Consider the following 12,698-nt stretch of genomic DNA (forward strand, 5'->3'; position numbering starts at 1 on the left):
CAAAAGGTCTTCACACTGGACAATGGTTTTCAGAGCGCTTAAGATCTGAACATTAGAACCTCAGTTTGGCCAGGATCTTTACCAAGAGCTTAGCATCACATCTAATAAACTATCTGAGTTAGACACTCTCCAGGCTAGGAGTAATTGTTACATTGATTTCCCTAGAAGTATCTGAGCAGGCTCATTTCACCACAAGCTCATCAGGTTGACGTTTTAATCTTTTTAATTTTATTTTAATATGTACCTTGATTACTAGTCTGAAGGTTTTCTCATGTGATTATTTTCTTCTTGCAATGTCTTTCATGTGAATTACTTCTGAACATCCTCAAGAGTTTAAGAAGAGCATTTCATAATTCTTAGTAGAGACAAACTACTCCAAAAGGCAGATGCTTATATCTTCTCAGTGATTATGAGCTACCAATGTGTACCATTTGGTTTCTAAATGGGGGAAGAAATCAGCTAATATCTACGGGTATCCTGTAGACAGCTTAATGTCTACCAGTAACACCTACGAGAAAAAAGAGAAGCTAGATCCTGCCTGCACAGCTCCACCAGCCCTCCAGTTTTCACAGCAAGAACCTCTGGGGAAGAGGGGCCAATGCTTGGGGAGAAACAGAACAACAAGGAAAAACTTCCCAAGGAACTGGAATTCAGCGTCAGCACCCAAGTTACCTTTGGATAACGGGCTTCCCTGGTGGCTCAGATGGTAAAGAATGTGCCTTCAGTCCCTGGGGTGGGAAGATTCCCCGAGGAAGGAAATGGCAAGCCACTCCAGTATTCTTGCCTGGGAATTCCCATGGACAGGGGAACTGGTGGGCTGCAGTCCATGCGATCGCAAGGAGTTAGACACGACTGAGCGAATAACACACACATAGACACAAATTGTTAGCTATTCTGGACTAATCCTGTTTACCTACAAGGAAGAGCATTGTTTGAACATTCTTTATACACATTTCAGACTCCTGAATAATTTAAACCGTGATCTTCTTTTCTGTTTCCTAAACGCATGGATAAGTAACATATACAGTATTTTACTCACATAATATCACAGAAAATCTTCTCATGCTATCTGACTCACCATACTTTCTCTTTCCAGCTTTTTGGAGCTTTGACCTAAATGTGTTAGAAAAATGCAATCACCTCTATAATTATTAGAATCTTAATCTCTTTTCAAGTATATGTGAAAGATACAATCCCTTTCGTGGAGGCACAAATATAGATTTATCATATCAATATTTAAATCATTTTTTATTCCAAGGGTTATCGTATCAATGTAAAGCATAGGTGTAGCTTATGAGTGAGACAGTATACAAATTATTAGACTCAGAATTGGTATGGCTGATGAGTTAGGGGACCATGGGGTCTAAATCAGAAATGTTCACTTTAAAGTCATTTCTATTAGGCTGTGCAGTGCAGATGCACCATTTATTAAATTAAAAAGACATTTTAATCTTAGGGCTTCAAAAGTAATAAAATTGTACATCAAATTCAGGATTCAGAAGAAAATGGCAGAGTTCAAAATCACAAATCTATTTTTTAACTTTATTTTTACATTATGCTACAGATACTTAGATATTTGTTATTAGAAGTGAAGTGTTAAGACTAGGACAAAAATCTGTCTTTGTGTTTCCAGCACCTACCAAGGAGCTTTGCACCTACTCTGGGTTCTGTAAAGGTTTATAGAGGAAATCAATGAATGCGCTATAGAGTAGGTTCCTCGAACACATGCAATTCTTTTTTCTGGTTTCTTATTCCATTCATTGTACATTAAATGTATCTAGTGTGCATGTGTGTGTTGTATTTTTGACTCCTCTCCCTTGTAGAACAGAAGCTCTTTGATGGCAGACAGAATAACAGCCTCCCAGAAAAGTTCAGTCCTAACCCCTGGAACCTATGAAGACGTTACCTTTTGGCAAAATGAACTTTGCAGATTCGATTAAATGAAGGATCTTGAGGTGGGCGATGATCTTGGATTATTTGGGTGGGCCCAGAGCACTCAGGGGGGCTTCCCAGGTGACTCAGTGGGCAAAGAATCTGCCTGCAGTCAAGGAGACGCAGGAGACTTGGGTTCGATCCCTGGCTCAGGAAGATGCCCATGGAGGAGGCCACGGCAACCCACTTCAGTACTTGTGCCTGGAGAATTCTATGGGCAGAGGAGCCTGGCGGGCTACAGTCCATGGGGTCACAAAGAGTCAGATGCGACTGAAGTGACTTAGCATACACACATGCACAGTGCACTCATGAGGGTCCTTAAAAGTGGGAGAGGGAGTCGGAGGAGGAGGGGAAGATAGGACCATGTAGAGGCCATCCACCATTGCTGACTCTGAAGACGGAGGAAGGGGCCACAGTCAAGGAGTAAGAGAGAGCCTGTGGATGCTTGAAAAGCAAGAAAAGTGATTCTCCCCAAGAGCCTCTAGAAAGGAACACAGCCCTGCTGACACCTTACTTTGGGCCCAGCAAGACCCACGTCAGATTGTCAGAACTGTAAGATAAAGAATAGGTGGTAGATAAACAGATGGATTTTAAGACACTAAGTTTGTTCTTCTTGTTTAGTTGCTAAGTCATGTCCAACTCTGGCCCCATGGACTGTAGCCCACCAGGTTCCTCTGTCCATGGGATTTCTCAGGCAAGAAAATTGGATTGGCTTCTCATCTCCTTCTCCAGGGGATCTTCCCAACCCAAAGATCGAACCTGCGTCTCCGGCATTGGCAGGTGGATTGTTTACCACTGAGCCACCAGAGAAGCCCAAGTTTGTAGCAGCAACAATTAAAATACAGATATCGTCTTTGACAACTTTTTCTCATCACTTCCTCTTTATTTTGTATGTCTGCTCCTTTATTTCCTGCTGAAACAGGACAGCATTAATCAAAATATCTCTGTTTACTAACCACAGAAATCTAACACAAACTCGAGCAAAAATGTGGGGGTGCATATTTCACATAAGTGGGACCTCCAAGAGATGGAGTTGGCTTCTGTCCCAGTTAGGATGAGGTCCGCATCAGTCCAAGAGGGTCAGTCTCTCTGATCTGCTTCCTCTGTACAGAATTTGGCATTTCTACAATTCACATGCTTTTAGTGGCAAAACTCTCCTCTTCCAGGGAAGAATTCTAATTTGCTCATCTTTGTAGCCTAAGAGATTGAAAGTGTGCTGTGATTATCCATTGCTGTACTTAGGAATGCCCCAAGACGTTTGTTTTATTGACTTATGATTCTGCAAATTTGGGCAAAGTCTCTGGAAGGCAGCTCACGTCTGATCCATGTGAGACACGCTCAAGGCAGCTCTTTGGGGGCTCAAGTGTCCTGAACATCCTTCATCACGCAAACTACTGCAGGCTGTTGGCTGGATGCTTAACTGGGGATGTTTTTAAATTATTTATTTTCAATTGGAGGATAATCGCTGTACAATATCATGGTGGTTTCTACCATATGTCAACATGAGTCAGCCATAGGTATAGGTCTGTCTCCTCCCCCTTGAACCTCTCACTCCATCCCATCCCTTTGTTGTTCAGTCGTGTCCGACTCTTTGTGACCCCATGAACCGCAGCACACCAGGCTTCCCTGTCCTTCACCATCTCCCAGAGCTTGCTCAAACTCATGTCCGTTGAGATAGTGATTCCATCCAGCAATCTCATCCTCTGTCATCCCCTTCTCCTCCTGCTTTCAATCTTTCCCAGCATCAGGGCCTTTTCTAATGAGTCAGCTCTTTGCATCAGGTGACCAAAGTATTAGAGCTTTAGCTTCAGCATCAGTCCTTCCAATGAGTATTCAGGACTGATTTCCTTTAGGATGAACTGGTTGGATCTCCTTGCAGCCCAAGGAACTCTCAAGCATCTTCTCCAACACCACAGTTCAAAAGCATCAATTCTTCATCCCTCAGCCTTCTTTATGTTCCATCTCTCACATCCATACATGACTATTGGAAAAACGAAAACTTTGACTAGACAGACCTTTATTGGCAAAGTGATATCTCTGCTTTTTAATATGCTGTCTAGGTTGGTCATAGCGTTTCTTCCAAGGAGCAAACATCTTTTAATTTCCCACCCCTCTAGGTTGTCACAGAATTCAGGATTTGAGCTCCCTGCATCATGCAGTAAATGTCCACGGACTGTTCTACATATGAAACTGTACATATTTCAGTGCCACTCTCTCTATTCAACCCATCCTCTCCTCCCCCCACTGTGTCCACAAGTGCGTTCTCTATGTCTGCATCTCCATTTCTGCCCCACAGAGAGGTTCATCAGTACCATCTTTCTAGACTCCATATATATGCGTTAATATAGGGTATTTGTCTTTGTCTTCTGGACTTACTTCACTCTGCGTAATCTTCAAAAACCAGATGCTGGAGAGAGGGTGAAGAACAGGGAACTCTCTTGCACTGTTGGTGGGACTGCAAATTGATACAACCACTATGGACAATGGTACAGACATTGCTTGAAAAACTAGGAATAAAACTACCATATGATCCAGCATTCCTAATACTGGGCATAGATCCTGAAAAAACCATAATTGAAAAAGACACATGTACCCCAGTGTTCATTGCAGCAATGTTGACAATTGCTAGGACATGGAGGCAACCGAGACGTCCATCAGCAGATGAATGAATGAAGAAGCTGTGATACACATACACTGGAATATTGCATGCATGCATGCTAAGTCGCTTCAGTCATGTCCCACTGTGTGCAAGCCTGTGGACTGAAGTCACCAGGCCCCTCTCTCCATGGGGATTCTCCAGGCAAGAATACTGGGGTGCACTGCTGTGCTCTCCTCCAGGAGATTGTCCAGACCCAGGGATCGAACCTGAATCTCTTATGTGTTCTTGCACTGGTGTTCTTGCAGCCAGGTTCTTTACCACTAGCCACCTAGGAAGCCCCAGTGGAATATTACTCGGCCATAAAAAGGAACACATTTTACTCAGTTCTAATGAAGTAGGTGAACCTAGAGCTTATACAGAGTGAAGTACCTTCTATTTGTGAGAGCAGATCACAGGATCCAGGCCCGATCTGAAAAGGGGAGATTACATATGTAAGGTGTGAATTCCACTGCTGTGATTCACTGGGGTCATCAGAGTAGCTAGTCTACCACGGAGGATAACAGAGCTTTGTGTGTGATGGTCCAAGTAAGACAGTGGGAAAATGGTAGAGGTAGTCCCACAAAGGAAACAGGACTGAAAACAACCCTCAGGTGTCCTTAACAATCATTCCCTTCAGTGATGGAAAGGATTCAGTGAAGCAAAGCTGACACCCTCTACGTCTATTGGCTATAGAGTTTTCGCATTATCTAGAGTTAGAGAGGATATACCAGATGCAGACAAATACTCTATAATTCCACTTATACACGTCACCTAGAGTAGTCAAATAGAGTCAGAAAGTATATTGTTAGATGACAGGTAACAGGGGGTCAAGAGGCGGGGAGAGGGAGCTAGCGTTTAAAGGGGACAGAGTTTCAGTTTAGGAAGGTGAAAACTTCAGGAGATGGGTGATGGTAAGAGCTGCCCAGCAAAGTGAATGTACTTTTAAAATAGTATGCTTTATTTTATGTAACTTTTATCACAAAAAAAGATTGAAAAATTTCAATTGGAAGTTAAGGAATTTCGAACTTTTTTCCCATTTGAGTTTCCATAAACTATGAATGAAAAGAATGCTTACATGTAGCAAACACTACTACAGAGAAATTAAATTGTGCATGATTCATGAATAAATGATAATGTGGCTAATCCAGCGATGTTTATTTGCATAACCTTTTTAATGTGACAATTCCTTGGATATTGTAGTGAAATATTTTCACCCTACATCTATATTTTTATGGCGTGTGTTTACTTTCCACAGTACAGATCCCAAAATGTCAAATTGCTAGAGCTGATTTATGGTAATTAGTTTTAAGTTGGAATATTTGAAATGCATTTAATTAATTTTAGCAGCTTAGCAAAGTACAATAAGGGTTTTCATATTAGCAAAGTTTTCTTTATGACATATCAGCTATGCATATGTTTAAGAATATGATGGACTCAAATGACTCTTATTTGAATTTTATATTTAGCAAATAAACATGCACTATCGGGGATTAGGCAGTATTTAGGAAGTGTATGTATAAGGATTATTTAGGATGAAATTGCCAAAGATCCTGGAATATTCAACACACACTTGTTGATTGATTTCACTGCAGTAAATATGAAGCAATAACAACTATATAAATTATTCAGAGACTAGTCATTCACATTGGGATTCTTTAGCGATCACTTCAGAAAACATTTGGCAGGGTATTCTTTTTATAGTATTTTTTCCAAATCCGTGTACAAAAGAGATATAGATTCATACGAAATGGATTACTACTGATTCTTTTAAAATGAAATTAAACATTTTTAAACATTCAAGTGATGATTGCATGATCTTTCCCACTAAAGCACTCTTTGGTGATGTATTTATCTTAAATATTATTTTTGTCTTTCAGGAAGCCTTATAAGGTGAGTATAAGAGATTTATTGAAACCTTGAATCACTTGAGAGTGCTTCAGTACTTTGCCTCAAAATCTGCACATAGGCAAAATTCCTGATATTATGAGTTGGGATTTTCAGTGTAAGAGGATTTAAAATCTCTGCTAAAGCAAGGGCTTGTTAGCTGTTTCTCAGCATCATATATCAGAGAGACGCAGCTACTTACGAACTGCTCAAACTAAAATGGGGCAGGACAGGACACGCAGAATGAAAGAGACGAATTTGGACCAAGTGGAAGGCATCAGGTTTTCTTAAGATGCCCCTTTGATTCTAGAAAGAGATTTTCTTCCAGCTCCAGAAGCAGATAGCGCAGTCAGCAGTCATGTAGTTATGGATTTCTTTGTATACAGATAGGGATCGCCTGCTAAGATATCCATTCATTAAAGCAGTTTGAGACATGGTGTTGGAAAGTGTTTCAACGTATGCAGACGTTTTTTAAGTTTTTATTTTATATTGGAGTGTATCTGATTAGCAATATTGTGATGGTTTCAGGTAAACTGCAAAGGGACCAACCACACACACACATAATATCCATTCACCCCCAAACTCCCCTCCCGTTCAGGCTGCCATATAACATTGAGCGGGGTTCCTGTGCCGTATAGTAGGTCCTTGCTGGGTATTCATTTTAAATGTAATAGTGTGTACATGTCCACCCCAAACTCCTATGGGCGTTTGCAGATTTGACATTAGAGACCCCAGTTATCTACTCATAAGTCATGTGACTTTGAGACACTCCTAATAACTTTTTCTTTTGTAATAATCATTTTGTTGATTACAGTTCCCTATTCTCTTGACTTTGTGCTAAAGATCCAATGAATGAGTGAAGCCCCAAAATAATTCATACCCCACAAAGCATTACATTATCAAAACTTATATTACTATGACTCCTACTACAAATAATAAAGCATGATTGAGTAACTGGTGTGCAAACAATCCATTGAAAAACCCAAGTGGATTCGATATGTTCATTTTTTGAAAATAGGTTAACTTAGTATCTATGAGGTCAAATGCCATCAGCATTTCCCCCTTTACGTTTAAAGTACTAACTCTGGCATTATTGATGGACACCAAATCTGGAAAGATGACCGCATAAATTTTTCCCGAATACTTAGAGATTTTATTTTGTTAACTGTAAGCCGTAAGGGATGTGGCAGTTGGTAGGGAGGGAAAATTTGCCTCTTGGTATGACCTGTATCCCGTTGGAGGTCTGGCCGTGGTGTGGGGTGTATGGGACCATCCGGATATTATCGTTAATGGTTTGTTTCTCTGTGTCTCTCTTCCAGCTATTGGCAGGACCCTCATCCCCCGTTATTTTAGCACTGTGTTTGAAGGAGGGGTGACCGACCTGTACTACATCCTCAAACACTCGAAGGAATCCTACCACAACTCATCCATCACGGTGGACTGCGACCAGTGCGCGATGGTGACCCAGCACGGGAAGCCCATGTTCACCAAGGTACGGGGCGCGCTCGGGGACAAGGCTTGCTCATCCCTTGCAGGATGCTAATGAGGGTTTCCTTCTGGAACTTTAAGCTGACCTCTCACATGCCAAATCCGAGCAGCCCTGTGAGGTCATCTCTTTGGTTTGTAACCTGGCAAGACTCTCTGAGGGGACCCTGTGCATTTGACACAGACCCCGGGAAAGTCAAATGAGATAAACCTTCAAGAAAGAGAAGAACGTTTTGGCTGCCTATCAAACTTAGGCTACTAAATTACAATTTTAGTGGGTTTTTCTTTTTTTTTTTTATTGAGATATGATTGACATTTAACAGGCTTCTCTGGTAAAGACTCAACCTGTTAGGCGGGAGACACAGGTTTGTTCCCTGGGTTGGGAGGATCCCCTGGAGAAGGGATGGCAACCCACACCATTGTTCTTGCCTGGAGAACTCCGGGGACTGAGGGGCCTGGCAGGCTTCGGTCCATGGATTCACGGTGTCGGACACCACTAGCAGCTAACACTTGTACTTAACAGGGTATTAGTGTTACGTTTACAACATGTTGATTTGATACATGTGCATATTGTGAGGTGATTACAATAAGTTTAGTTAACATCCATCACTGTGCTCAGTCGCTCAGTCTTAACCAACTCTTTGCGACCCCATGGACTGTAGCCCCTCAAGGTCCTCTGTCCGTGGGATTTACCAGGCAAAACTACTGGAGTGGGTAGTATGCCCTCCTCCAGGGGATCTTCCTGACCCAGGGATCGAACCCAGGTCTCCCTTATTGCAGGCGGATTCTTTACTGTCTGAGCCACCGGGGAAGCCCCACATCCATCACTACACGTTTAGAATTTCTTTCTTGTGACGAAGCCCTTTAACACATTATTGACTGGGGGATTTTTGTAGACACTAATGCCTGCGGTGTTAATATGTCTCTGGTCAGTAATGTGTTAAGGAATATTAGTATGTTTCAAATATATAACACTTGAAAGACACTATGTATTATTCACTATAGCCCACGATGATATACATTACATAGAATTTCGGTTTTAATACTCAGGGATATTCTACAACTAAAAGAACATTCTTCTATTATTGTGCATTCAATGTTTGTGCTTTGTTATTGAAATTAAAGTTTTTAAAGCTAAATTCAAATATTAAGAAGCAGGGGGAAAATGAAGAAACCACAATTCAACTAGTCATAATCATTAAGGAACACAAAAGTATAAAAATATAAATGGAACACTATAGACAATCCCTTTATATCATCTCCCAAGCAGAAAAATGAGTAAGAATAAATATTTAGTCAAAGAATCTGGCAAATGGAAGTTTATTTTAATGAACACTAGTTCATTGCATTTTGACTAAGACTCAGTGTGAAACTGATTTGTAACATCAACAAGACCAGTTCTCTCTTTCATCTGAAAACACAAATGACAACCTTCTCTTTATAGTTAAGAAAAGTTGAATTACCAGGGTTAATTGCGGAAGCCTAAATTATAAAACTGAAGATGTGTCTGCTACTTACACACTATTTTGCTGAAAGAGTAGATATAAAACATTTATTATTTAAAGTATTCTTTGATCTTGGTGTAATTTCACCTTTCCGGTGCCCACAGGGGTGTTAAAAACCACAGGCAATGGAAACGCTTATATAAATGCAAAAACGAATCATCCAATGCCATTGAGTTTATGGTGTCTTGATGATCATCCATAGACATTTTAAATGTGGAACAGGAGGCGGGTTTTTCCCATTTTCCCTTTTTAACCGTTGAGCGGAGAGAAAAGCTGTCAGTCTGGGATAAGGAAGATTCCCACCGCATGTGGTGGAGCGTGCTGGTCTTGAAGAGAGCTTTGCTGTGTGGAAAGGAATGGTCACCTGGGTGATGGTTTACTCTGCCCATCACTCACTTATTTTTGAAGACACAAAGCCTTTACATCACCTTGTGGACACAGGAGCCATTTCCAGCATTACAAAGCCCAAGCACTGCAGGGAGAGCCTTTTTCCGTCGCTTTAGTATCCTTTGTGTAGGCTTAGTGTTACTTTCCCTGGAAAAGGAAATGGCAACTCACTCCAGTAGTCTTGCCTGGAGAATTCCATGGACAGAGGAGCCTGGCGGGCTACAGTCCGTGGGGTGGCAAAGAGTCGGACAGGACTGAGCAACTAACACACACACACACAGTGTTACTTTTGGGCGTCCCACATGGCGCTAGTGATAAAGAATCTGTCTGCCAATGCAGGAGACATAGGAGACACAGGTTCGATCCTTGGGTCAGGAAGATCCCCTGGAGAAGGAAGTGGCACGATTCCAGTATTCTTGGCTGGAAAATCCCGTGGCCAGAGGAGCCTGGTGGGCTACAGTCCGTGGGGCCGCAAAGAGTCGGACACGACTGAGCCACTGAACACACTAACATGAGTGTTACTTTTAGGTCATTCAAGAAAAACACACCAGTGTCTTATGCTTTCAGAGAAAAAAGAAATCCATGATAATTAAACTTGGCTGTAATGAAGGAGCTACTTCCAAAGCCTGTAGCCACTGAAAATAAAAATGCATATTGCAATGAGCCTTTCATATATCTCCTCCATTTCTTGCTCAGACCGAACTGTCTCAGAAATGAACATAGTCAGTTGCTCTGAAGATATCGTGCTATACTTGCCAGATTGGTTTTAAATCAAAAAGAATTCATTCTTCCTATGACTTGATAAGGTGTTTTGCGGTTTTTTCATTCAAATTAAGAAACCAAGGCTCTCCTCTGTTGCTCCTCCTCCCAGCTGGAGTACCCCCTCTCATATGGCAGCCCCTCCCACACGGGGACATTCTCCTGAACTCAGCTCTCTGGGTTTCAAGCTTTAATTATTTAGATCACCCATCTGACTCTACTCTGTGGCAATACTTTTGCCAGCTCCGGTAATGAATATTTCTATACTGTGATGAAAAATATCACTTTCTGGGAAATGTAGCTTAGCTGTGTGGCCTTCGTCCAGATGCTAATTATGCACATTTATTTTTAGAAAATTCCAAAGCGTTTCATTTTCTCTCTCTTTTTTTTTTTTTTTTTTTGCTCCTTGGGTGATTATTATACTACACAAAGAATCTTTCCAATTTTTCTTTTGTTCTTATATTAATTAAAAATAACTCATCTTTGTGTAATAAAATAATATGGCGATTTAGTAGAAATCAGAAGGCTAATGACCTTTCAGTATCACAAAGAAAAATAGTTTGGTAGCTGATGCTTTATTTTTTTTTTAAAGGGGAGCCTGCTATTAGTACATGGTATCACTTAGCACATTATGTGTAGGCATTATCACATTGTTCTAATTTAGACTATCAATAAACTCTAATTCTCCAAGTAGCATTTGACTCTGCATTTCTGAGTTGCTTTTATGAAAATGTGGTCAACTGCTGAATCAAAAATCAGCCTCAGCCCTAATCAACAGTAATATTTAATATTCCTCAGGACCACAGAACATGTTTTGCAATTTCCTGACCCTAGGAACACTATAGATGCTGTAATGAGAGTTTTTACACATATATTCTGAAAGCTTTCTTTTCTGTATTCAACTTTGGATCAAACTGGAAACAAAGCTTAATAATCAGAAGAGCAATCCCTAAGGTTTTCAGAATTAAAGACCTTTGAATTGTATTTGAGGATGTGAATTCTAGCCGATACAGAAAGGACCCTCTCTGGGGTACATGTTGCATTATTTTGGGGATCACAAACTGGAACCATAATTACAGCTATTATTGGATACTGTATCATTTCTATAAACATAGACTATGGTCTTTTCTTATCTCAATTATTTACTGTGAAATTATTTACTACTGTGGAGAAGCACCATGGAAATACCAACCAGTGTGGGTCTCCCTGGTAGCTCAGCTGGTAAAGAACCCTCTTGCAATGCAGGAAACCCCAGTTCAATTCCTGGGTTGGGAAGATCCTCTGGAGAAAGGATAGGCTACCCTCTCTAGTATTCTTGGTCTCCCCTGGTGGCTCAGATGGCAAATCCACCCGCAATGCAGGAGACCTGGGTTCAATCCCTGGGTTAGGAGGATCCCCTGGAGAAGGGAATGGATACCCACTCCAGTATTCTGGCCTGCACAATTCCATCGACAGAGGAGCCTGGCAGGCTACAGTCCATGGGGTCGAAAAGAGTCAGACATGAGTAACTCACTTTTTTTTCCAGTATGAGTCTTCACTGATGTCTCTGACAGTCAGTTCATCATTATTATTATGTTATACTCTTGTGTGTAAGCTCAGTCGCTCAGTCGTGTCTGACTCTGCGACCCTATGGAATGTAGCTCGCCAGGCTCCTCTGTCCATGGGATTTTTCCAGGCAGCAATACTGGAGTGGGTTGTCATTTCCTACTCCAGGGATTCTTCCTGACCCAGGGGTTGAACCCCCATCGCCTGCCTTGCAGGCGGATTCTTTACCATCTGAGCCACCAGGGCACCCCATGTTATACTCTTATCTTAACCAAATTATTATAATATCAATGATCACATTGCTCAAATAAATGTGTGTGTATGTATTTAATGCTATCCTCCAAGATTTATACATTTATCTCTCACGCATGCGTGCTAAGTTGCTTCAGTCATATCCGACTCTTTGCGACGCTATGGACTGCAGCCCACCAGGCTCTTCTGTCCAAGGGATTTTTCCAGGCAGGAATACTAGAGTGGGTTGCCATGCCCTACTCCAGGGGATCTTTCCAACCCAGGGATTGAACCTTTGCCTCTTAAATCTACCTGCATTGGCAGGCAAGTTC

The 12,698-nt window shown here is 41.4% G+C and overlaps 1 protein-coding gene across 9 annotated transcripts in view; it reads left to right on the top strand.

The window, feature by feature from the left end:
• Nucleotides 1-12,698, top strand: part of LDB2 (LIM domain binding 2) — a 454,166-nt gene that overhangs the window by 357,125 nt on the left and 84,343 nt on the right. For all 9 annotated transcript variants that reach the window (XM_065914353.1, XM_065914344.1, XM_065914346.1 and 6 more), the window contains exon 3: nt 7,774-7,946. In XM_065914353.1, coding sequence (XP_065770425.1) covers nt 7,774-7,946 — 173 coding nt within the window. The remainder of the gene's footprint in view (nt 1-7,773; nt 7,947-12,698) is intronic.

The sequence above is a fragment of the Muntiacus reevesi genome, chromosome 22 (assembly GCF_963930625.1).
Source record: "Muntiacus reevesi chromosome 22, mMunRee1.1, whole genome shotgun sequence".
In the NCBI taxonomy this organism is placed as follows: domain Eukaryota; kingdom Metazoa; phylum Chordata; class Mammalia; order Artiodactyla; family Cervidae; genus Muntiacus; species Muntiacus reevesi.